The sequence below is a fragment of the Kogia breviceps genome, chromosome 6 (assembly GCF_026419965.1).
Source record: "Kogia breviceps isolate mKogBre1 chromosome 6, mKogBre1 haplotype 1, whole genome shotgun sequence".
Lineage (NCBI taxonomy): Eukaryota > Metazoa > Chordata > Mammalia > Artiodactyla > Physeteridae > Kogia > Kogia breviceps.
This window is the reverse complement of record NC_081315.1, coordinates 40,092,693-40,119,917: the sequence shown is the minus strand read 5'-3', so window position 1 is coordinate 40,119,917 and position 27,225 is coordinate 40,092,693. Positions and strand designations below refer to the sequence as shown.

At 34.3% G+C, this 27,225-nt stretch overlaps 1 protein-coding gene across 12 annotated transcripts in view; it reads left to right on the top strand.

Moving 5' to 3' along the window:
- Positions 1-27,225, top strand: part of ADGRL3 (adhesion G protein-coupled receptor L3) — an 861,986-nt gene that overhangs the window by 780,150 nt on the left and 54,611 nt on the right. For all 12 annotated transcript variants that reach the window (XM_067035741.1, XM_067035740.1, XM_067035734.1 and 9 more), the window contains 2 exons: positions 695-761; positions 2,039-2,130. In XM_067035741.1, the coding sequence (XP_066891842.1) occupies positions 695-761; positions 2,039-2,130 (159 nt within the window). The remainder of the gene's footprint in view (positions 1-694; positions 762-2,038; positions 2,131-27,225) is intronic.

Here is a 27,225-nt window from a genome sequence, read left to right as displayed (position 1 = left end):
CCTGTCATCCTGAAGAATGAAAATGTAATTTCCCAGAGGCTTTAAGAATTGAGGGAGTATTAAATGTAACTGAAATTAAGTGATTAATAATTTACTTTTGGGTCATGAATCAACTTCATGGGATGCTAAGGATAATTTGCAACCCCAGAAGCACTAGCAGTAACAATGCACTTTTTAAGACTTAAGAACTCTCAAAGGTTGGCTGCCCAACCTAATTAAACTTCAGTTTTCTGATACCAAACTTATTTCTTCTTTGTACTGAATTTCCTCAGATCTTCTTGACAGGAAAATGTCACTTTACCTGACAGCTAATAGACAGGTTATGTAGCACCATAATTGGAGAGAAAAAGATAGCTTAAAGCTACTCGATTTAATGGCTATGTGTATGGCTTTTTCTTTCTTTCTTTTTCTTTTTTTTTTTTTAAGGTTTCTATGACAGACACAAAAGGCCCTAGCAAATAGGCCCAGTGCCATTTTTTTCCTGCTTCCTCTAGGGGTGATTATCTTACTCCATCAATAGTGCTGTCAGAAATTGGGCACATAATTCAACATTTAAATGAACAAGCAATGTAATATTTCCTGTCTCCCGGTGGAATGCTTTGCAGCTCACATTCTTCTCTGTCACTCGCTCACTCTTGATGTATGTCCCATATCCAGTCCTTGAATGCCTTCTCTTCCTTGTGTTTCATTGCAGATGTTGGCTCCGACTTGACACCTACTTCATTTGGAGTTTTATAGGACCGGCGACCTTGATAATTATGGTAAGAACTCCTAATTAACTATGTGCTTCCCAGGTCAAGAAATAAAACTTTCACTATTCTTGTGCTGTCTATCTTTAATTTACATAGAGTAATCTGGGGACAGCATGTACTTATTTGACCCTATATAACTCAAGCAATTAGACACTCATTATAGTCTACTTTTATATTGTAAAATACTTAATCAAAACCCTTGGGGGAAGAAAACATGCATTTGCAAGAGCTTATGCAGTACTGTGGCTCCTCAGGGGCCTGATCTAGCATAATCCATTTGGTTTTATAGGTTTTAAATAGTGATGACTTTGTTTGACAACAGTACATTTTCTTTCTTTTTCATTTGGATAATTTGAATTATGAATGGAAACAGAAATTGGAAATATGGCAAAATAACCTTCCTGTTCCTTCCAGTTTTGTTTTTATATAAATCTCAAAACCTTTAAAATTTAAGAGGATTCCACTTGAGAATGATAAGTAAGTTAGGTAAACATTCTGGAATCATACTTCTTTTTTTAATTTTTAAATACATAATATCTTGATTTCAAATATGCATTATTTATCCTAATTGAGATACTATTGGTGGTATCATTATTTACATACTTACTATTTTAAAATACAAAATAGCCCCAAGTTCTGGAATATATAAACGAAACAGGTGACAAGGGCAATTCAACATGTGGTTTTCTATACAGTTTACATATGTGTGATATTTGAAATTTACACTGGAGCCTTTATTTTGTTTTGTTTCAGATCATATGTTCTCTCTCGGTCCAGTGATATAACAATGTCAGTGGGGGTTCCCTCTACTTTAACCCTAATTTGTTGTAGCATCAAAATTTAACCAGCATTTTATAATCCTTTTGACCTAGCTATTCAAAAATACTATGATTTTTGTATTTATGTTTTGTAATGTAGCACTTGAACAGTAGATCAAGGGCCATGTTTAAAGGGTAGATATAGTAACACACCTGGAATAATTACTGTCTTTTTAAAAAATATATACTTGACTTGGCTTTGTCTTGCAGTTTCCATATCATCATTCCAACTGCTGCTGATTTTGTATGTGTGTGTATTTGGCATAGCAGTGCTTTGTAACTCATTGGTATCCCGAGTTCCCAAACTGGCCTCTTGCTTTTACTAAAATACTAGGTAGTCATCTATGATCCAATTCCTTTATAAGTGTAGGAGAGCTAATTTCCCAGAACAACTCATCTGTCATAGAGAATACACTTACTTTTTTTCTACTCCAGTTATGCTATATAACAGTACCTTTTACATTCCAGCTTAATGTAATCTTCCTTGGGATTGCTTTATATAAAATGTTTCATCACACTGCCATTCTGAAACCTGAATCGGGCTGTCTTGATAATATCAAGTAAGTGATTTTTCTTTTTCTTTTCTTTAGTCTACCTTACTTTGATACACTAAACTATCCCTACTTTTCATTGTATTGAAATCTTATGGCAAAATGATAAAGATCAATGTGTTGTCTTTGCTGAATAAGATCATGTATTGACTATTGAGGTGACTTGATCTGCCTGAAAATAAGTATAGTGAAGTTCTGTCTTCAAAGAAACTTTTCCCCCTAAATTCTTATTTACAGTATGATAACTTTTTATTAGATGCATTTATTTATTTTGTCCAGGAAACAAAGTTGCTGTGTCTGGGCAGACTGTTATTTGTTAGAGCAATAACCACACCAGTACTCAACACTCCATCTCTCCCTTCAGAATAGTGTGAAGAGAGTGAGATGGTCGCACCTGCAAGTACCAAAAGGGAGATTTTTTTACACCAAAAGAGAGGAACCCTGAAATTATTAACCTGGATGTTTGCAGAGGAGCTGTTGTACAGCTGCCCTCCTCTCTTCCTGAGAGAGAAAAGGATACCTCAGCTCCCTAATGTAAAATCCCATTGTATACATATATATGGCTCCAGGCTGTACCCCCTTTGAAATGTTAACATTTACCTCTTGGGAAGTAAATCTCTCCATAAGACTGTCACTACCTATTCAATCATCTTTTAATTCCCAAGGTTTATCCTTTAACCCAAATTCTACTTTTTTATGCTCGAAAACCTGAACCATGCAGAGATATGAAAATATCCACAATCCTTTCCTCACTAGTAGTACTTCTTTTATATATACGCAAAAAGAAGACAATTTACATTTTCTGGGGAAAAAAAATAGTTCTTTAGTGTAACCAAAAATTTTGTCTTATTCCCTTAGAGGCTATGACACTTGAGAAAGTAATGTGAACATGTACTTTAGTCATTAATATATATTCTATATTAAGTAACATTTGTATATGATTTGCCTGTGCTATGTGTTAACTTGGTTAAATGTTTTTATTTAAATGAATGCACTTTCAGAAGTTTCATGAGGTCGCCTGTGACTTTCATGTGCTACTGACATTCTCCTTGAACTACCTCAGATAGCAGCGATGTCACCCATTTTTCATCCTCCTACATGCAGTGCCTGACATAGTTCCTTGCCCATAGTAGGCCCTCAATGAATGTTTATAGAATAAAGTAATACATTAAAGACTGTAGTGACAGAAGTGTATTGACATTAAGTATTTAATTTTGTTTAAGGGGTCATCTGTCTACATTAGTTGAAAAGGTAGCTAAGGAATTAGCAAAAATAATGTAATGGAGCAAACTAGAAGTTATCTACTATGAGTAATAGTCTTTTGTACTCTTAATATTACTTAGTTGAGTCATTATACTGTTGAATTATGTACAACTAGACTGCCCTTCTAAAATGTAGCATTAGTTCCTTGGACCATTTGCTCCTGATGATATTGAATTTTGATTGTTAAATAGGCACATAAACTATAATTTCTTTATCTTATCATACTTCTACTCACTTTAGTATAAATTGCATCTTTATATCTATTACTGTGTAATATATAACAAAATGCATATAATACTTTATCATTTTTGTTATGCTTTTAAAGTACTATCAGAATGAAGTGAATAATACTTTGATATTTATGTAACAGCTTTTACCAGATTAAAAATTTCAAAAAGGCTTTGCACTTAGTTCAGTCATATATTTAAAAGATAGATTTGTATTCTCATTATTCATATATATTTCTTTAGGTAATATGGGTTGAATCTCTGTGATATTACTATTTAGAAGAACAAACACACAAAAGCTAATAATTACATTTAATGATATTGATGGCATCAAACTTTATATTACAAAGCAAAATAAAACCTTAAATGAGACTGTCTTGATTTGAGTTCTGTCTAAACTGCTTTATAGTTTATAGCCTTTGGAAAGTTTATTTAACCTTTCTGAGGCTTCCTATCCTCTTTAAAATGGGTATAATAATGAAACATACCCAGCCATCAAATGAGCAGAGGTATGTAATCAGCCTTTGATGATGCTTTTTAAGGAAAAATCAATAAGGCTCAAGGAGAGAAATTAAGTAGCTATTAGAAAGAATATGGAGGGTGGTTTTAAGATGGAAAAAAGGGGGATATGGATATGCTGATGGGAAGGAACCAGTAAAAAAGTGGTTAGAAATAGAGGAAAGGAAATCAGTGTTATAGTCATGACCTGAGGAACTATGGGGAATGAGATCCAGAATAGTGGGAGAGTAATTCCACTCCATTCAATTTCATGAAGGACACTTTTCTACTGAGATAACAGAAGCCAGCTAGGAGGATCCTCTTCTACTCAGACTAGATAAAATAAATAATAGGCGTGGTGTAGATATGTTGGTGGAACCAGGGTAGAGCAGTAAATTGAGGGATTTCTGCCTGCTCTCCTCTACAAAGTAGGAAGAATGATCATCTACGGGATATGAGAGCATGCAGGAGAGAGATAAGAAGAGAGAAATCTCAAGAAAATAATCCTTAGAACTTTCCAGAATCTGAAGGACATTTTATTTCATTTTATATATGTTAACTATTTAATAAGTGCTTGTAAAAAAAATCACCAGGGCATAATTGATAAGGCAAGCATTTAAGAAAGGTTTAAGCAGAACACAAAATCTGGCATCCTTTTTGTTTTTAACAAAAATAAGGATCTGTATAACATGAATTTTTAAGTGATATGGGTGATGTGAGAGTATTTTAAAGGCATAGCATCGTTAATTTGCAATGTCTTCTTTGTTTAGTACAGGGAAAGGGCATAAAAGTTAATAATGTTTTCTTGGGGTTTTTTTGTATTTTTGTAAAGTGATGAATAAGATGCACCACCTTGGGCAGTTTATTGAGAAAATAAACTCACCATATAAGGCCTTTTGCTGGTCAGTGTCTTTCTAGAACAATTCATTCATTCATTTATCAAATATTTGTTACTTTTATTATGCACATTCTTTCACATAGAAATATCTTCTTTATCTAAAATGTGTTTGCTTCTCCCCATGTTCACTACCACCACTTCCTTTTTGGCCACCATGAACTTCTGCAAAGCTGCTTCAGTGGCCTCCTGACATTTTTCCCCATTCTGATTCTTGCTCCTGCCTTCATTAGCTAGAGTGATCTCTTGAAAAGTTTAACTCTGATTATGCAACTCTCTTGGGTAAAACTCTTCAGTGATTTCCAGTTACTCTTACACTAAAGTCCAGACTTCCTACCATGGCCTACTTAGCCTTCCTGGTCTAGTTGTCCCTTTTTAAGCCATGTGCCCCTCTGGCCATTCTGGGTGTACCCACTTGTGCTTCAGGTCTTATCTGCTGCTACTCTACAGATTTTCTTTTCCCTAACACTGCATGGATAACTCTAATTTACTCTAATTAATTTAATTATTATTTTTAAATAGTTTAATTATATTTTAATTTTAAATTTACTTCACAGTCATCATAATAAACACCTTTTGATAATAGTATAAAACATTCATTTCATTGGCTCATTACTATATTAATGATATACTCTGGGAAAAAATAATAATAGAGTAAATTCCTATAGTTAATGTGATTACAGAAGAAATGAGGTACTCCAAGTCTCAGATTTAACTAAAAAAGTACTTAAAACTAAATAATGCATTTCGGTTTGCTGTTTGCTTACTTGTCCTTTGTCTTCTTTTCATCAAAATAGGTAATTATATTTGGAGGAAAAAAGTAATTCCAGTCATTTGAATTTTCTGATGTAATTTCAAACAAGTTGAAATTGGAGCTTACAGTAATCATAGCAAAAATCTAACCTAGTTCTTAAAAAATAATATAAATATAAATAAAACAGTTAATGAATTGTTATCAGTACAAAATTAATTTATAGTATTGCTGTAGTATTATGACAGTTAGAACTTTAATTCTTGAGAAGCATTTATAGCACGCTTGACATTTAACTTAGAAATAAAAATTGATCATTTCTGTAGTTATCAACTACTTCTCTTGTTGAAAAAATATTTAACAGCATCACAAGTACTTTGCAGAATTAAAAGAAATAATAGAAGCTTTTAGGGCTAGGAAAGAAAATTGGTGCCCGTATGGAGAGACGAGGAATCTACTAAGCTTCCCTTTCCTATGTCTGACCCTTTGCCCTTTTCCAGGGACAGACTTCTGCATCCAAGATTCTGATTTTGACCTAGTCTAGTTTTCCAATTTCTGGTGTCTCCCCTTAACTTGGGTTTTACATGAGTGATGGGCTGACAAATACAATGTCAGATCGTTTAAAGAAACACCTTTCACTTCCCTTCCTTCCTCCCTGTGCTCTAATTGCTAAAGGAAGGTGTAGTGCTAAAGAGGAGCAAAAACTCATGTCATACACAATTTCAATTTGAATTTCAGTTCAGTCCTGTGATGGTTATATGATCTTGCAAGTCACATCATGGCTCTCAGTCTCAGTATCTCCTCAGAATTGGGAATAATTGATTCTACTTTGTAGAGTTTTGCTATAATTAAATATAATCATATATGTATAGCATACAGCTCATAATTTAGTATTCATACAGGATGATTTGATTATTTTTAACCACTCTATGTGGAACTATATTGCTGCCTTTGGTTCTCTGTGTTTTCCTTACTGAAATTTGCTCAACCTCTTATCAAAATCTCATTAGAATTTGACTGGCTTTGTTTCTTATGTAGTGTCATAAAGAATTTGCCTGATATGATCCTTTTTTTTAAGCCAGAGTTATCCTGTTATAAAAGAATTGGCTCTAGGAGTGAAATGCTCATTTGATTAATTAATAACAAGTTCTGTAGTTAGCTCTAAATTTAAAAAAAAGAAGTGTCTCAGTGAACTTGGGCACCTGCCGTACATAATGAAATCTAAAAAGTCTTCTGAGTAGCTTCAGGGATGAATAGAAAAATGTTTTGCCTTAACAGTATCCATAATAACTTATTTATTCCTTAAGAAGGTAACTTTTGCTTTGTACTGTGTTTCCAGATATTGGTAGAAACAGTTAAGTAATTTAGCTTGACTAGCATTACATTAGTATTTCATGGAGTTAAATGTGGTAGAGTTCTAAAAAATTGAAGGTGGAAAAGCAGAATGATATAATCCTGAAAAATGCAACAACATTACAAAAAAATTCAATGCTTTAATTTTTCTTCTTTATATTAATATATTAAGATGGAATTATATATATATGGCCTGCTTTTCAAAATGGTAACATTTTTATACCATAGTCAGAGCAATATCTTAAAAAGAGTTTGATCCTTTATAAGAACAGTAAACCTAGTTCTGAATTATACTTAATAAAAATATTCATCCACTTCAATGTTTTTTGGATGAGTTTTGAGGAAAATATTTATAGTACTTTCTCATTCTTCTTAAAATATTAGCTAGTGATGTTAAAAGGTTGAAATGTTGTTTGGGGTTTTTAAACAGGAAGCTCAGTATAGTTTATATAGTCCATGCCGACTTTAAAAAAAAAAACTTATGTCTCCATTCACTTGACTTTATTGGTTGTTTACCTTCCACCACCAAAACTACTCAATTTAAATGAAAACATCACAAATTTCTAATTATTTTAAAATATTTCTAACTATTTAGAGATGTTGTGTTTAAAAACTGTCACATCTTACAAAAAGATTCCAGGGCCAACACACTACACTGAAGATGTGTTTTTTTCCAAACCTTTTTAATCAAATATACTTTTCAACACCCACACACACATTGAACACTTTAGTTCTTGAGTCAGAACCAATAATTGATTTATTTTATTCATTGTTATAAGATAAAATACTTTTTAAGAAATTCTGAAAGGAATATCATCTGTTATCTCATTTTCTCCACCTTTCCTCCATTTCCTTGTTCTGTGGTTAAATATCACTGGAAATGTGCCATAACATTATCATAAATGATCCAGGTGTATTTGAAAAGTAATACAATCTAAACAGCACTGTTTGGAGCCCTGTGCATTGTTGACACCACTAGAGTCGCTTCAAATAAGTTAAATCCTTCCTTAGGTATTAGTTAGTCCTTTGCTGATTAACTTAATTTCTATTTACAAGCATTTAACAATCACTTCAATGGAAAATGAACTGTAACCACTGGTTTACGAAGCTGTACATTCGCCAAGTGCTGTTGCCAGTCTCGTTGTATTATGCGTTTTACGCTGTAGTTTTAAGTTTTCTGAAATGTTAAAAGTGTTAGTCTCTGTTTTGAGGCTTTCTCTTTAAAGTGCATTCAAATCCCTATGTGATCTTTCTAGGAACCAGGTGTTTTATGCATCACTGTATTTGGCATACTTCATACTCTGGGAGCTGACACTTGAGAAAAAAAAACAGTTTGAAGGATGACTGTCACAGGCACACTGGAACTGTTAAGTGTTATACCTTGAGATCAAATAATTCTTTCACTTTTCCCCAAAATAATTAGGTTTATATCAGAATTAGGAGAGTCAATTGCAGCCTAAGGATGAGAAAGCCTGAGAGACTACCTAAGGGAAAAATAATTCTTCTTTATGAGAAAAATGTAAAATTTAGCAGCTCCTGTGTTCTTTATATGTGGCTGAACTCAGGTTTCCTTTGTATCCTATATGAAATGTGCAGTTAGCTTTTGGAAAGCTTGATAATCAGAATTGTATTATGAAACCAAAATTTCTGAAGTAATCGTACACACAACAGCAAAATTAATCTAAAATAAGTAGTCATAATAAGGCTATAGTTTTTCCCCCCAAATAGTTCAGAGCAAATATTAACTTAAACTTTTATAAGAGTGGAGGAAATCTGAGAATAATTATAATTAAATAATATTTGTATTCCATATTATTCACATATTTTATTTAATTTTTAATGTATAAACTTTGATATGATTTTTGTCCTTTAATTATTCATTAATTTATTTAATAAACAAGAAGTGCTAAAATTTTGGATATGTTTTGAGGATAGAACTTACAGAATTGCTAATTTGTTTTACGTAGACTATAAGAGAAAGGAGTGGAGTGTGATTCCAAGGATTTTGGCTTGCGGTACTGAGATATGGAACTGTAGGAAAAAAATCACATTACGGGTAGATTAGAAGTTTTGGGGGAAGTGATTAACAGCATAACTTTGAAAGACTTACTAAACATTACAGTGTAGATGCTGAGTAGGCAGTTGAAATAATGAAAGCTGAAGATTTAAATCTGGATTCATTGGTATATAGATTTTATTTTATTTTTGCATTTAATGGTTTTCAGGTTTTATTTTCAGTATTGATTTTGTTTTATATATCTTTATTACTTTCTATAATGGTAAATGATCCTGTTTTTTAAATTTATGACAATGATATATTTCCTTTTAAAACATTAAGCAAAGTGAGATATTTTGGGGAAAAAAAGTAATAATGTAAAGGTGGTATGCAGATATGACAAAAACTTGAAATAGTGATTTTCCAGCCAGACTGGTTTCTGTCACTTAGTCACTGTATGTTTCTGTTAGCATAGCTTTGCTATGAGTAGCAAATGCTGACCAGTATAGGGCCTAAATCATAATGATACTGATGATTTACAGAAACCAAAATCCAGAGGTAGGTGGTTCCATAGTTGGTTTAATAGCTCAGTAATGGTAGTAAGTACCTAAGCTCTTTCCATCTTTTATCATCCTTAGCATGTTGGCTGTTGTCATTCACAGTGTCAACGTGTGGTCCAAAGATGGCTCTTTCAGTTCCCACCATCATATCCTTTAGCAATTGTGTTCAAAAGCAAAGATGAAGGGAGAAAAGAACATTTTCCTCAGAAGCCTTTTCTCATGCCTTTCTCTCTCATGGTCAGGGTAGAAGATATTTCCCAGAAGCTCCTTGCTCATATCACATGTCTAGATCACATGACCACCTCTTAATGCAAGAGAGTCTGGGAAAGCAGTGATCTGGCAGAGGGGACTGGCTCAACCCTGTGGGCAGGAACAGGCCAGTTTCAACATTTACAGAGCTCAGGGCAAGAGTACAAAATGATAAATTAAACATATCCTAACCTCCTACTCTAACAGATATACCTTGAAAACCACCTGGAAGGCCAGGATTTAATTTAGAATCCTTCAGTTCCCTGGAGTTCCATGTCGGGATATGGCCATTGACTCACTACCCATCTTCCTTCTCTTCCTACCTCGACTTCCATCCCACACCATGTGGGACCTCACACAGCCATGGGGACACTGCAACCAGCACATCCAACTTGTCTCTGTCTCTCCCACAAACAGCCACTGCTTGGCCACCCCTCAAATGTAGGAGTGTGGGCATTGGCTACAATCTTGGGAGAATGCGTCACAGTAGATTTTGTTTTAAACCCATGTGACTGGATAAAATAAAGGGATTGATATAGACATATAAAAGAAGACCAAGGACTGAAACACTGGGTCTCCCTAACTTTTGAGATCTTGGAAATGCAGAGTCTACAAAGTAGATTTAGAAAGAGCAGCCAGTGAGATAGGAAGAAAGTTAGAGATCCTGGAAGCTAGGCAAATGAAACATTTCAATTAGTATGGGGACTTACACTTGACCACTGGATTTAGCAACTTGGAGGTTCTTGTGCCTTTGACAAAAGTTGTTTGATGAAGCCTTATTAAAATGGGTTGGAGGCAGATGGGAAGAGAGGAGTTAAAAACCACATGTAAAGACAACTCTTTTCAGATCTTTTTCTGTAAATAAGAGCTAAGAAATATAGTAGCTGGAGAGAAATGTTGGATCAAGGGCATTTTTTTGTTTTGTTTTGTTGATTGGTTAGTTTTTAAGCATGATAGAGATTACATCCTCTTCCTTTTAATCTGGTATGAAGAGACAATTAGTTGATACAGGCAAGAGAGGAGAAAATTGTGTGGTTTCTGCATTTGAGTAGGCAAGGGAAGATGGGATCTAGTGTACAGGTGAAGGTAAGAAGGAATACAGACAAAACAGTTCATCCTTTATATGATGAATTTATGACTGAGTTCTGTTAACTTATTGACCAGCAGATATTTTCCTTTAAAGTAATGCAATAAGTTATCATGACTCATAAGCAGTAACTACTCATTGTGTTCAGAAACATTCATCTACTTGGAAAGAAAGTTATATCATCTTGAAAAATACAATGTTGTTACAAGATTTCTTTAATCCTCTATTTTCCCTTTTACATTAATATATATTAATGTATATATTGTTATAAATTTAATATTCTGCTTATAAAATCTATATCTATATGTAGGTATGTATGTATGTATATTATATACTCTGCATACACTATATATAACCTATATACTTTATATAAAATGCAAAGATCCAAATACTTTGTTGATAAGTAAAATTATTTTATATTTTGAACATATTTAGTAACTTTTATGAGTATTTTTCATTAATTTAAGAAACAAAATCAATAGATAATACAGTTTGGAGAGGATTAATCATCAATAAATATTACTTAAGCAACAAAATTCCTTTTCCTTCAAGAAATAATAAGATACACATTTTTATACCTGAGACAATCTTTTAGTTAGCTATCTTCCTGAAAATAAAATACAGAGTTATATATATATTATAAAATTTTATCAAATATACTTTATAGGATAACTGAGTGCTAATATACCTTTTGGGATATAAAATGAACATTCTTATTCCTCATAAATGACTGATTATATATGCAGAAAAAAAACCTAAATGGAAATGTACTAAAAAGTTAATAATGGTCACCTTTTAGTGGCAAGATTGCATGTACTTTCAAAATGTTCTTTTTTATGGACTTCAGTGGTGTTTTCTGACACCACTTCTGACACCAGTTTCATGTTGTTTTTCCACGCCCCAGCTGATTCTCCAACACCAACTAAGTTTCCAGCAATTCAATTCAATTCTAACACTAACTCATAGAATTAGAGCAGATCCCACAGGTTAAGGGCTCCCCACTGCAGATGCCAGCCACAAACAGAATGCCCAGGCTACCCACACTTCTGCGTGGAGAACTACACATTTAGGACTTCACAAGACCACGTCTCAGGTTCAATAATTCACTAGAACAAATCACAGAACTCAGGAAACTGCTCTATTTACAACTGCAGCTTTATTAAAAAGGATAAAACTTAAGAAAAAACAAATGGAAGCAATACATGGGGAGAGGTGGAGGATTAAGATTCCATGGCCTCTCTGGGCTCCACCCTCCTAGCCCTTCAAAGTGTTTGCCAAACCTAGAAGCTCCTTGAACCACATCTGTTAGGGGTTTTAGTGGAGGTTTCATTACAAAAGCATGATTGATTAAATCATTGGCCACTAGTGATTAAAGTCAATCTCCACCCCACTCCCTTCCCTGGGCATGGGGTTGTAGGTGGGAGCAGGACTGAAAGTTCCAACCTTCTAATCTTGGCTTTGTTTCTCTCAGACCACTTCCCACCAAGGAGCTACTTAGCCCCCACTAGTGTCTTCCATTACCTCTAGGCACCACCCCCACCCCCATCATCTCACAAGCATACAAAAGACACTGTTATCACTCCAAAGATTACAAGGGTTTTAGGAGCCCTGCACTAGGAACCAGGACAAAGACCAAATATTTGTTTCTTTATTGTACCACAGCAATCTGAATTTTTGAAGTTGGTATTATGAATATATAGTGCTCTTATAAAAATATTTTTCTTCAAAATTGCTTGCCCTACATTTTGTCCATAAACATATTAGTAATAGAATAATCTTAAAATGTTATTTTTCTGCAAGTCATTCTATATTTCTAAGCTCTGAAAAAAGTTTCCAAAAAATCATGTTTAATTGTCTATTTTTAATTGTTTACTGTGGATATAGCTACATAACGAAAATTCAGTCAAGTCTGATGAAAATGGGAGCATTAGATTACTGTAGTTCATTTATCTCCAAATTCTTTGACAGATGGAACTTATTTTAAGGCTTTTAATTGCTTTTGTTTATACCATTGAAAGAATTAATGTAAGAATCTAGTTATGATTTGGGGATAACATTTTTTTTAACTTTTTTTTTCTTTTTTTGAATTTTAGAATTTTATTGACTTTTTTATACAGCAGGTTCTTATTAGTTATCCATTTTATACATATTAGTGTATCTATGTCAAACCCAATCTCCCAATTCATCACACCACCACCCACCCCCTGCCACTTCCCCTCTTTGGTGTCCATACGTTTGTTCTCTATAACTGTGTCTCTATTTGTGCCCTTCAACCTGATTCATCTGTAGCATTTTTCTAGGTTCCATATATATATGTTAATATACGATAATTGTTTTTCTCTTTCTGACTTACTTCACTCTGTATGACAGTCTGTAGATCCATCCATGTCTCTACAAATGACCCAATTTCATTCCTTTTTATGGCTGAGTAATATTCCACTGTATATATGTACCACATCTCCCTTATCCATACGTCAGTCGATGGGCATTTAGGTTGCTTCCATGATCTGACTATTGTAAATAGTGCTGCAATGAACATTGGGGTGCATTGTCTTTTTGAATTATGGCTTTCGCTGGATATATGACCAGTAGTGAGATTGCTGGGTCATATGGTAATTCTACCTTTAGTTTTTTAAGGAACGCCCATACTGTTCTCCATAGTGGCTGTATCAATTTACATTCCCACCAACAGTGCAAGAGGGTTCCCTTTTCTCCACACCCTCTCCAGCATTTGTTGTTTGTAGATTTTCTGATGATGCCCATTCTAACTGGTGTGAGGTGATAGCTCATTGTAGTTTTGATTTGCATTTCTGTAATAATTAGTGATGTTGAGCAGTTTTTCATGTGCTTCTTGGCCATCTGTATGTCTTCTTTGGAGAAATGTCTATTTAGGTCTTCTGCCCCTTTTTTGATTGGGTTGCTTGTTTTTTTAACATTGAGCTGCATGAGCTGTTTATATATTTTGGAGATTAATACTTTGTTGATTCATTTGCAAATATTTTCTCCCATTCTGAGGTTATCTTTTCGTCTTGTTTGTAGTTTCCTTTGCTTTGCAAAAGCTTTTAAGTTTCATTAGGTCCCATTAGTTTATCTTTGGTTTTATTTCCATTACTCTAGGAGGTGGATCAAAAAAGATCTCGCTGTGATTTATGTCAGTGTTCTTCCTATGTTTTCCTCTAACAGTTTCATGGTGTTCAGTCTTACATTTGATCTCTAATCCATTTTGAGTTTCATTCTTTTACATGTAGCTGTCCAGTTTTCCCAGCATCACTTATGAAGAGACTGTCTTTTCTCCATTGTATATCCTTGCCTCCTTTGTCATAGATTAGTTGACCATAAGTGCGTGGGTTTATTTCTGGCCCTTCTATCCTGTTCCTTTTATCTATATTTCTGTTTTTGTGCCAGTACCATATTGTCTTGATTACTGTAGCTTTGTAGTACAGTATAGTCTGAAGTCAGGGAGTCTGATTCCTCCACCTCCGTTTTTTTCCCTCAAGACTGCTTTCTCCTTTCAGGATCTTTTGTGTCTCCATACAAATTTTAAGATTTTTTGTTCTAGTTCTATAAAAAATGCCATTGGTAGTTTGATAGTGGTTGCATTGAATCTGTAGATTGCTTTGGGTAGTATAGTCATTTTCACAATGTTGATTCTTCCAATCCAGGAACATGGCATATCTCTCCATCTGTTTGTATCATCTTTAATTTCTTTCTTCAGTGTCTTATAGCTTTCTGCATACAGGTCTTTTGTCTCCCTAGGTAGGTTTACTCCTATATATTTTATTCTTTTCATTGCAGTGGTAAATGGGAGTGTTTCCTTAATTTCTCTTTCAGATTTTTCATCATTAGTGTATAGGAATGTAAGAGATTTCTGTGCAGTAATTTTGTATCCTGCAACTTTACCAAATTCACTGATCAGCTCTAGTAGTTTTCGGGTGGCATCCTTAGGATTCTCTATGTATAGTATCATGTCATCTGCAAAGAGTGACAGTTTTACTTCTTTTCCAACTTGTATTCCTTTTATTTCTTTTTCTTCTCTGATTGCCATGGCTAGGACTTCCAAAACTATGTTGAATAATAGTGGTGAGAGTGGACATCCTTTTCTTGTTCCTGATCTTAGAGGAAGTGCTTTCAGTTTTTCACCTTTGACTATGATGTTTGCTGTGGGTTTGTCATATGTGGCCTTTATTATGTTGAGGTAGGTTCCATCTGTGCCCACTTTTTGGAGAGTTTTTATCATAAATCGGTGTTGAATTTTGTCAAAAGCTTTTTCTGCATCTATTGAGATGATCATATGGTTTTTATTCTTCAGTTTGTTAATATGGTGTATCACATCGATTGAGTTGTGTGTATTGAAGAATCCTTGCATCCCTGGGATAAATCGCACTTGATCATGGTGTATGATCCTTTTAATCTGTTCTTGGATTCTGTTTGCTAGTATTTTGTTGAGGATTTTTGCATCTATATTCATCAGTGATATTGGTCTGTAACTTTCTTTTTTTGCAGCATCTTTGTCTGGTTTTAGTATCAGGGTGATAGAATAGGTGATAGGCGTCATATAATGAGTTTGGGAGTATTTCTTCCTCAGCAACTTTTTAGAAGAGTTTGAGAAAGATGGGTGTTAGCTCTTCTCTAAATATTGGGTAGAATTCACCTGTGAAGACATCTGGTCCTGGACTTTTGTTTTTTGGAAGATTTTAATCACAGTTTCAATTTTATTACTTGTGATTCGTCTGTTCATATTTTCTATTTCTTCCTGGTTCAGTCTTGGAAGGTTATACCTTTCTAAGAATTTGTCCATTTCTTCCAGGTTGTCCATTTTATTGGCATAGAGTTGCTTGCAGTAGCCTCTCAGAATGCTTTGTATTTCTGAGGTGTCTGTTTTAAATTCTCCTTTTTCATTTCTTATTTTATTGATTTGAGTCCTCTCCCTCTTTTTCTTGAAGGTTCTGGCTAATGGTTTATCAATTTTGTTTATCTTCTCCAAGAGCCAGCTTTTAATTTTATTGATCTTTGCTATTGTTTTCTTTGTTTCTATTTCATGTTTTCTGCTCTGATCTTTAAGATTTCTTTCCTTCTACTAACTTTGGGTTTTGTTTGTTCTTCTTTCTCTAGTTCCTTTAGGTGTAAGGTTAGATTGTTTATTTGAGATTTTTGTTGTTTCTTGAGGTAGGCTTGTATTGGTATAACTTCCCTCTTAGAACTGCTTTTGCTGAATCCCATAGGTTTTGGATTGTCCTGTTTTCATTGAAATTTGTCTCTAGGTATTTTTTGACTTCCTCTTTGATTTCTTCAGTGATTTCTTGGTTATTTAGTAACGTATTGTTTAGCCTCCATGTGTTTGTGTGTTTTACTTTTTTTCCCCTGTAATTGATTTCTAATCTCATAACATTGTGGTCAGAAAAGATGCTTGATATGATTTCAATTTTCATAAATTTACCAAGGATTGATTTGTGACCCAAATGTGATCTATCCTGGAGAATATTCTGTGTGCACTTGAGAAGAAAGTGTAATCTTTTCTTTTTGGATGGAATGTCCTATAAATATAAATTAAATCTATCTGGTCTATTGTGTCATTTAAAGCTTGTGTTTCCTTATTAATTTTCTGTTTGGATGATCTGTCCATTGGTGTAAGTGAGGTATTAAAGTCCCCCACTACTATTGTGTTATTGTAGATTTCCTCTTTTATAGGTGTTAGCAGTTGCCTTATATATTGTGGTGGTCCTATGTTCAGTGCATAAATATTTAAAATTGTTATGTCTTCTTCTTGGATTGATCCCTTGATCATGATGTAGTGTCCTTCCTTCTCTCTTGTAGCATTCTTTATTTTAAAGTCTATTTTATCTTATATGAGTATTGCTACTCCAGCTTTCTTTTGATTTCCATTTGCATGGAATATCTTTTTCCATCCCCTCACTTTCAGTCTGTATGTGTCCCTAGATCTGAAGTAGGTCTCTTGTAGGCAGCATATATATGGGTCTTGTTTTTGTATCCAATCAGTGAACCTGTGTCTTTTGGTTGGAGCATTTAATCCATTTACGTTTAAGATAATTATCAATATGTTTGTTCCTATTACCATTTTCTTATTTGTTATGGGTTTGTTTTTGTAGGTTGTTTTCCTCTCTTGTGTTTCCCACTTAGAAAAGTTCCTCTAGCATTTGTTGTAGAGCTGATTTGGTGGTGCTGAATTCTCTTAGCTTTTGCTTGTCTGGAAAGCTTTTGATTTCTCCGTGGAATCTGAATGAGATCCTTTCTGGGTAGAGTAATCTTGGTTGTAGTTCCTTTCCTTTCATCACTTTATATATATCATGCCACTCCCTCTAGCTTGTAGAGTTTCTCCTGAGAAATCAGCTGTTAACCTTATGGGAATTCCCTTGTATGTTATTTGTCATTTTTCCCTTGTTGCTTTCAATAATTTTTCTTTGTCTTTAATTTTTGTAAATTTGATTACTATGTGTCTCAGCATGTTTCTCCTTGGGTTTATCCTGCCTTGGACTCTCTGTGCTTCCTGGGCTTGAGTGGCTATTTCCTTTCCAATTTTAGGGAAGTTTTCAACTATAATCTCTTCATATATTTTCTTGGGTCCTTTCTCTCTGTGTCTTCTCCTTATGGGATCCCTATAATGTGAATGTTGTTGCGTTTAATGTTGTCCCAGAGGTCTCTTAGGGTGTCTTCATTACTCTTCCTCCTTTTTTTTTAATTCTGTTTTGCGGCAGTGAATCCCACCATTCTGTCTTCCAGGTCACTTATCCGTTCTTCTGCATCAGTTATTCTGCTATTGATTCCTTCTAGTGTATTTTTCATTTCAGTTATTGTATTTTTAATCTCTGTTTGTTTGTTCTTTAATTCTTGTAGGTGTTCATTCTTTAACTCTTCTAGGTCTTTGTTAAACATGTCTTGCATCTTCTCTGTCTTTGCCTCCATTCTTTTTCCGAGGTCCTAGATCATCTTGACTATCGTTATTCTGAATTCTTTTTCTGGATGGTTTCCTATCTTCACTTCTTTTAGTTGTTTTTCTGGGGTTTTATCTTGTTCCTTCATCTGGTACAAAGCTCTCTGCCTTTTCATCTTATCTATCTTTCTGTGAATGTGGTTTTTGTTCCACAGGCTACCGGATTGTAGTTCTTCTCGTTCTGTTGTCTTCTCTCTGGTAGATGAAGCTACCTAAAAGGCTTCTGCAAGTTTCCTGATGGGAGGGAGTGGTGCTGGGTAGAGCTGGGTGTTTCTCTGGTGGGCAGAGCTCAGTAAAACTTTAATCCACTTGTCTGCTGATGGGTGGGGCTGGGTTCCCTCCCTGTTGGTTGTTTGGACTGAGGCGACCCAACACTGCAGCCTACCTGGCTCTTTGGTGGGGCTAATGGTGGACTCTGGGAGGGTTCACACTAAGGAAGACTTCCCAGAACTTCTGCTGCTATTGTCCTTTTCCTCATGGTGAACCACAGCCCCCACCAACTCTGTAGGAGACACTCCAACACTAGCAGGTAGGTCTGGTTCAGTATTCTATGGAGTCACTTCTCCTTCCCCTGGATCCCGATGTGCACACTACTTTGTGTATGCCCTCCAAGAGTGGAGTCTCTGTTTCCCCCAGTCCTGCCGAAGTTCTGCAATCAAATCCCTGTAGCCTTCAAAGTCTCATTCTCTAGGAATTCCTCCTCCCATTGCCAGACCCCCCGGTTGGGAAGCCTGATGTGGGGCTCAGAACCTTCACTCCAGTGGGTGGACTTCTGTGATATAAGTGTTCTCCAGTTTGTGAGTCACCCACCCAGCAGTTATAGAAATTGATTTTATTGAGATTGCGCCCCTCCTACTGTCTCATTGTGACTTCTTCTGTGTCTTTGGATGTGGGATATCGTTTTTGGTGAGTTCCAGTGTCTTCCTGTCAATGATTGTTCAGTAGTTAGTTGTGATTCCATTGCTCTCACAAGAGGGAGTGAACACACATCCTACTCTACCATCTTGAACCAATCACCATTTCTTCATTTTTTTTTTTTAAGTAATTGCTTTGTATTTTCCTTGGATGTTAAACATTTGAATAAAGATTCAAAAACAGGTATGTGTATTTAGCAATATCTCATTTAATTCTGTCTTATAAAATTAAATCATATATACTATGGGGTAAACTCAAAAATCCTATCCTAAAATGATTTAATTCACTTTTAACATATTTATTTTAATATTGTTTCAGCTTATAAACAATTATACAAGGAATTAACAGAGTTAGAACTGTAGATTTCAACTCTAAATGAAGGCATTTGAATCACTTTTGAATTATTTCCAAGCAGATAATTTTCCTTTTCAATATATAAGCCAATTTTTACCCCAGTGAATACTTAGGGTCCTAGTTCTTTAAAGTATAAAGTGGAAAATAAGATTACTTACAAAGGCTGAATGAAGTACATATGAAATCTCATGGATATCATAATCTGGCAGCTTTTAAGAGCTGTCTTGGTTGCTATAGTCAGAATCAACTAGAAATTATATTTTTTCCTAATATAGCTCTATTTGAAATGACACAAATTATTTTAAATTGAAATTTTTATTTAGTACAATGATTATATGTTTATAAATTGGGCTGAGAGACTTTTAGCCTGCAAATGCTAATCAACCCATGTTTCAAATGCTTCTTGGAGATGTTTAAAGTAAAATTTTATGGGTAATATTAAGTTAAATATTATATCCTATTTTGAGTCACATACTGTAGGTAAAAATTTAGTCATAGATTCTGAAATAAGCAACCTGTATTCTCTGGTTCACCCTTAAATCAACTATAATGGCTGCACTTGATCCAACATCAATTCGAGATTTCATGTTTGTGTCTATTTGAAACTATGTGCAAAATAACAAGACAGATACTTAACTTATTGAAGTTTTGCTATGTGGTAGGTACAGTTCTGTGTCCTCTACATGTGTAAATTTAATCTTTGCAATAACCCTTTAAGGTTTCTGAAAGGGTAATTAGCTCACCTTAAGACCTCACAGCTAGTTCGTGCCCAAACTTGGATTCCAACAGGCAGTCTGGCTTCAGTGTCCATTTTTTTACTCATTACCATATATTCCTTGTTATATCACATTGTACTTCTATAAATAAATTAAATTGTGCTTCATTTAAGAGTTTTTTAGTAAATATAATTTTATATTGAACACATGCTTAAAGAAGCTCTAAATTCATATACTGATTGCAATACATGACCTAAGAGCCCCATCTTTAAAATCCTGTGATTATTTTAATATTTTAAGTTATGAACTGTAAAATCAGGTTAGAAACATTCAATTTTCAGTAGTCTTAATGTGACAGCAGTCTTGTCAGAATTAGAGGTAGAGTTTTCAGAGTTACTATTATTCAAAGTGAATTACTGAATGAAACCACCCAAGAAGAATGTTATTTTGGTAAAGGTGACTCGGAAAGTATAGTCAATAAGGTAAATAGAAAATTATGTCATACAACCCAAGAGTAGAAGAACTATAGTTGAATAGTTCTATTCTATTCAACTATAGAATATTGCTGAGTACTCAAGTATGATAAGATGGAAAAAGTTGACAAGGGATTTGGCAATGACAGGGGCATTGTGGAGTTAGGAACATATGCCTAAATAGAGTGGCTTTTATGAAAATGAGAAGTGACTGAGTATGAATTACAAAACTCTTGATAAACTTTTCAGGAAAGGATAACACAAAAGATTCTTGGAGAATCTCTGGGATCTGGAAGGTGTTTTGTTTTGTTTTGTTGTTTTGGTTTTTAAAGTAAGAAATACTAAAGTATGTTTGCTGATGGGAATGAGCCAATAGAGGAGGAGATAGTGATAAAAGCAGGAGAGACAGGAGCACAGTTCTTGAGAAGCATCAGAATGAGTGGATATGTTGGCTTTATAAGAGCAGAGGCACTTCTCTCATTATAATAGGAGGGAAGACAGTGTGTGTGGCTACTGTTGAAAGTAGTTGATAGATGTGGTGTTGGAAAGATGAGAATATTTCTGTCAGTAGTCTTGTTTGAGTTCTCCCAGAAGTGGACTCTGAGCCAAGGATTCAGCTCAAACAATTTATTAAGGAAGTGCTTTCAGAGAAGATCAGTAAGAAAGTAAGGGGAAGCAAGGGGATAGATAAGAGGAAGAAGCGATGCAAGGTTGTCATTTTGGGTGAAGTCTCAGACTGACCCTGATCCTAAAGGGAGCTCTGGAGTGTAAATTACACTTTGGAACTGTCCAACCTTAAGGCATAGGAGCTGGAATTCTGTAACTTCACACCTGTTAATAATTGATCACAGGCTTGCCAAAGGGGGGGGGGGCGGGTGTGAGAGTGGAATGTAAACTCCCAGACACTACTGGTTGTATGGGCATAGCAGCTCTGGTGCCCCAAAACAGTCATCTGTGGGTCACAGGGGCAAGTGTTTAGCAGCTAAACATGCAGCAGATGAGTGATAAATTCAGGAGCTGTGCAAGCGATTGTGAGGTCTAGACAGTGCATCAGTGCATTTGCAACTGTTAGATTGTTTCTTTTTTTTTTTTTTTAAGGAAATAGGAGGCAATATTCAGCTAAGGGTGTTGGGATGAAAAGGAAGTTTGAGGTTGAAGGAAGATGTGAAATATTCCTTATGGGGAAGGGGGAAAGCATATGTGCTAGGGGAGTTTAGTTGGCTTTTGGATATTGGCTGTTAGACATTTGTTGTCATGAATTTAATGTGTCTTCAGTAGTCATGGTTGTGTGTTTTTTCCATCAATGCCCACCTATCCAGGGTTGCATATTTTTTCAAATCATTAAGGATGAAAGGGGAAGTAAGAAAGTAAAGGTCATAGAATCTAGTCTGGCCAAGCAGGAAAGGATGGACACAAAAGGGCTGATAGATGGTGAAAATGTGGAGAGACAGAAAAATGGGAGGTCTGGAGATGCTACGAGTAACAAAAACAGAGGAAATAAATGGTGGTAGTAAATATTTGATGGCAAGAAACTCAAAGGAGCTGGGGGTTTGGACAGAAGAGAAATAGTAGTTGGGCAGTGCCACTTCTTACTGCCTGAGTTGTAAGAGAACCAATATTTGAGTTTGTGAGGTCTTCAGGGAAGGCACTGTCATCAGGCAACGATTTTACTTAAAGCATGAAGGTGACAAAAACACACAGGGATGAAGATTAGAATGTAGGGGAATTTGTTGATATTGGACCCTGAATTTCAAAGGACAGTATGGAATTTGGGGGTAGGAAGAGAAATGTGGAAATTTGGATTGGATTAAGGGATATACAAAGAAATTTTAGAGTAAGTGGATGGAACAAGCTTGGAACCATTTTTGTTGTCCAAATTCATTACTTACTATCTTCTTGCAGTCACTTACAATCTTGGGCAATAGAGTTCCTACCAGTATCAATGGAAAATACCCCTAGATGGATGAGAACACTACTTACACTCTTCATACATTTTCTCCCCAAATTCTAGAAAATACCAAGATACATAATATTAAGAATAACATCTCAGGCTATTTAACTGTATTCCAATTTCATAAAAGAAGGCTAAAATGCTCTATGATTAAAGGTAATAAATAGATGATCACTGATTGGCAAGTTAATCATCTCAAAGGTTATGTGCTACACAAATGGACTAACTTACCAACACACTCTGGGTGCGTATCAGTTTTCCCTAATTCCAAGGGAATACCTCTCATTTAAATAAAAACAACATTAAGGTAAACAGCACTCTTTCAGACTTAAGCTTTTCTCATTCCCCCACTCTCCAGGAGTGCTTTTTAACAGGAGTGTTACTTTGTTTTAAAAAAGTTTACCTCATATTAAAAGTGGTGAAGGTATGTAAGTCATAGTTATTTTAAATAAAGGACTGTGTAGTAAATCATTGGATTTGTAATTAAAACGTGTAGACAGTATAGTGGAATGTTAAGTGTCTTGAGCTACTCAGTCCACACTTGAAAATTTCCTAATCTGATTTTCTCTTGGCTGAATCCCAATTGTTGTTGGATTTTTCCCCTACATACAATTATGTATTTTTAAAAGATCTGTCAACAAAGTCCCTGGCACTTTTATAAATGTGCTATTTGAGTATGTATTCTAGAATACTCCAGAATGTCGTCTGTAGAAGTTAACATTTTCAATCAAACAATGAAATGTGCTAATACAAAAATTGTCTCAGTTCCAGAACTGAGATTGATAGTGTAAGGTTATAATTTCAAACTGTTTAATTATGAGATAAAGAAAAGAAGCCATCAGTATGAAAAGTAATAATTTATCAGCAAAAGTATTGACATGATTGAATACTAATATATTACATATACCAAGATGTAAGTTAAAAAAATGGCACATACTCTTTACAAAAGTCATTGTCATTGCACTTTTCTCATTTTTCTGCCTTCTTTGAATTTACCACATCTTGCTCAGTTAGGTGTAGAAAGATTTCTAAAATTGCCAGATCTCCCACGCAGCAACTTTCATTCATTCAATAAAACAATAAAAATGTAACATCTCAGTTAATACCCACAGGAAACCCTATTGGTAAAATGATTAGGCTTATTTATTTCTATTAGATTTTTTAATGTTTTTAAAAATATTTTAATTTTTCCCCATTTATTTCTGTTAGCTTTTTGGTAAACTTTCCCTTTTGCTTGCTAACATACAACTTGAATGCTTTGGCTATTGCATGTATCTTCTCCCAGCCTGTCATGTCTCTGTTGATTTTGCCTTTGTTACAGAGAGCAATATATATATTTAAATCATCATTTTTTTTTCCTCTATAGCTTTTGAGGTCTTTGGAGGACATTTTGTGTTCCTTATATAAAGCGCCAAATTTCCAACATCATTTGCCAAAAAATCCATCCTTTTCCTCCAGATTTGTGCTGCTACACTATTCCATTATCAAATCTCTGTTTCTGTGCTCTCTTCTATTCTGAAGACATGCACTTCGTTCCTCTACCATTACTACATTATTACCAAAACTTGCTTAGTATCTGGTAGAATGAGTCCTCCTATTTTTATCATCTTCTTTCAAAACTGCTTTAACTACTCATAGACTTTCATTTTCTTTCACATAAATTTCAGAATCAGTTTCTAAGGTTCTTCTGATATATTCCTTACCATTCTGGAACAATTGATCATGATATTTATGCACCATTAGATTTTGATATTTAATAGCTTATTTCGGATTTTTATGTAAGATTTTAAATAAAATATTCTTATTTATTTTTTATTCTCTTAAACTGTCCCTACGTAGTAAGTTATAGTAGTCTCATAAAGTTTTTCTTCTTTTTTGTTTAGGCCAGTCCTATGTGAAAAATGATTATTTGCTAGTTTAATATTAGATAGAACTTATTTGTAAAATGTTTGGGGTCTAGAGAGGCTTTTTTGGAGATGTAGCAACAGAAGGATAATTGTTCATGTGCATCTATGCATATTTTATTAGTTATTGATTTCTAATTTAATGTCACGATCATCAGAGAATACATTGTGATTGATGTTGATTCTTAGTACTTTATTGAGGCTGCCCTTTGGCCTAAAATGTGATTGATTTAAGAATTGTTATTTTGGTATTTGGAGCTTTTGTGTATCTATAAAATTGGATTTATTTACTAGATTTGCTTAAATTTTCTATAACATTTAAAAATTTTTTCTCACTGACATTTATATTTAGATTTCTAGTAATAAATTTAATTAGGAACAACAACATCTTTCAGGGCTTCTGTATTAGAAGCAGAATTGTGGTAGAGATCTTGTGTCATTAACTAGGTCTACTCATTGTCCAGGTAACTAGCTGGGGCATAGACTATTCTTTTCTTTTTCCATTAAACTCTAAAAAGATCCTAGTAAGATTGTTTTATTCATTGTGAAGCTGAGTAAACTAAGTAATGAAGGTTAAATTACTTGACCAAAATTAAATAAAACTTGTCTGCTTCCCATTGTGTTTCAAGGCCTCCCTTTGTTCCATTTATTGGCATCTTTACTAAGTACAAACATGTTTTAAATACTCAGTTGTGCTTTTTTTATGTATTAGTTGTTCTTACCAGCAGTTTATAATAAGGTGTTTATTCACAGAAGGGTTATGATGAATGTTTCTGTTGCAAGTTGTTGGAATGAGAGGTGATGATACCATATGGTATGAGAAAGAGTATAACAGCCATTCAACCTATCAGAACACATTTGGCAAGAATATCAAAAAGTTATGAATTTCCTGACTTATTTTACTTCAGTTAAAAGTTTGTGTATCTTCTTAGTTGCAGAAAAAAAACCCTGAAAGTAATATATTCTTTAAAGTACTTCCTCTCTTTGCATTCCAATGACCAGATTTTATCAGCTCTCTTGTTCTAAAGAGTCAGTGAATTCTAAGACTCATGTAAGTCTGAAAAACACTGGCCCTTCAATAGTGAACCAGGAAACAGAATTTTAACTATAAGTATTAATAAATAAAAGATAACTTGCCATTATTTTATAGATCTTGAGATGTTTCTTACTAAAACCAGTTTTCGTAGATTACAAGATAAAAATTACTAATTAGAAATACAAATTTCTCTATATATTTTGTCATTTACTTTATCTTTCCTATTCAAAGTTTCAAGTTTTCAAAAAATCTTAAGAAAATATTAATAAAGTTCAATTTTAAAACATATATCTCAATGAATTTTCATGAACATTTCACATAATTTTATGTCCTTTGTTTCTTACTTTATGGTCAAATGATTACATTTAGTGAAACATTGCAGTTACTTAGTGGACTTTTTGACACTGAAGATACAATATATTTATGAATTAAATTTGGATTTCTCATGTAATCCAGAGGACTCTGGGTTTCTATTTTAATGTTCATTAGGCATCTGAATATAACCCATTTCAAAGGTGAATGTAAAAATTCATAGCATTTACTAAGCCTAAAGAAATCTTAGAATGAAATATTGGATAAACTGAAGCTTTCTAAATGTAAATAATAGAGATCATTTCAGAAAGAGGCAGTGGTTCCCTCTTCCTCTTTGGATTTCTACTTAATATATGAATTTGCAAAACACTTAAAAGGAAAACTGTGTTTTTTCCCTAGAGCTTGTTTTTTGAGGTCAGAAGTTCAATACACAACAGTAAATGTAATAGCACATATGTATATAGTACTTTTGTATGTTAAAATTTTGTGTATTTGAATAATTTTTGTATATGAAATAAAAGTTCCAAGCCCTTTTATTTAATACACACAACAGCCCCATGAACAGAGTTCTGTATTTATCCGCATTTCGCAGATGAAGAATGTGAGGCTCAGAGAAGCTGAATGATTTGCCCAAGGTTGCAGCATTAGTAGAATGCTCAGCTGGCATCCAAATGCAGGCAGGCTGATTCACAAATCCATACTTTCAGTCACTATGATATACTATCTTTCATATATTAATCGTAATAAGTAATCATACAGTGATCTTATTTGCTGCCAACATGATTCCAGAATTTTATATTTTATTTGCATGGAATCTTCCAGTTCATTTTTATAAATCTGATAGATGGAGATACTAAACTATAATAAGTTTGTAGCTGTCTGTGTACAATATACTAATTCATTATTCATTCTCATAATTGATATTCCTAATTTCTTTCATAATATGTTAGTTCTTTGACCATATTATATTGAGTTATAAAAATTTGTATAACATTGAGTTGTGGAGATAATATAATTAAAGTTTTATTAGTCATTGATTTAATATTTATTGATCCTGATTTATTATACTCAATTCTGCCTAATTTCAGACTTACCCAATTCATCAGCAGTGTGAAATCTGTGATTAAAAATTTAATATTGGTGTATGCTCTCAAATCTCCAATACTATTGTAAGGAAATTGAGGCATGGGAATGAAAATGTTTATGATATATTCGAAACCATTTATTTTCGTTATTTGGTTCATTTCATTCTCCTCTTAATATTTTTATATGAACAAAATGTAGAAATATAGCTTTTTTTTTTTTTTTTTTTTTTTTTGCGTTACGCGGGCCTCTCACTGTCGTGGCCTCTCCCGTTGCGGAGCACAGGCTCCAGACGCGCAGGCTCAGCGGCCATGGCTCACGGGCCCAGCCGCTCCGCGGCACATGGGATCCTCCCGGACCAGGGCCCGAACCCGCGTCCCCTGCATCGGCAGGCGGACTCTCAACCACTGCGCCACCAGGGAGGCCCAGAAATATAGCTTTTAGTCGTACTACTTTAATAGTAGTAAAATCCACAATTGAAATAAAATCATATTCTCTGTTTATAATTTTTATATTTATATTATATAACTTA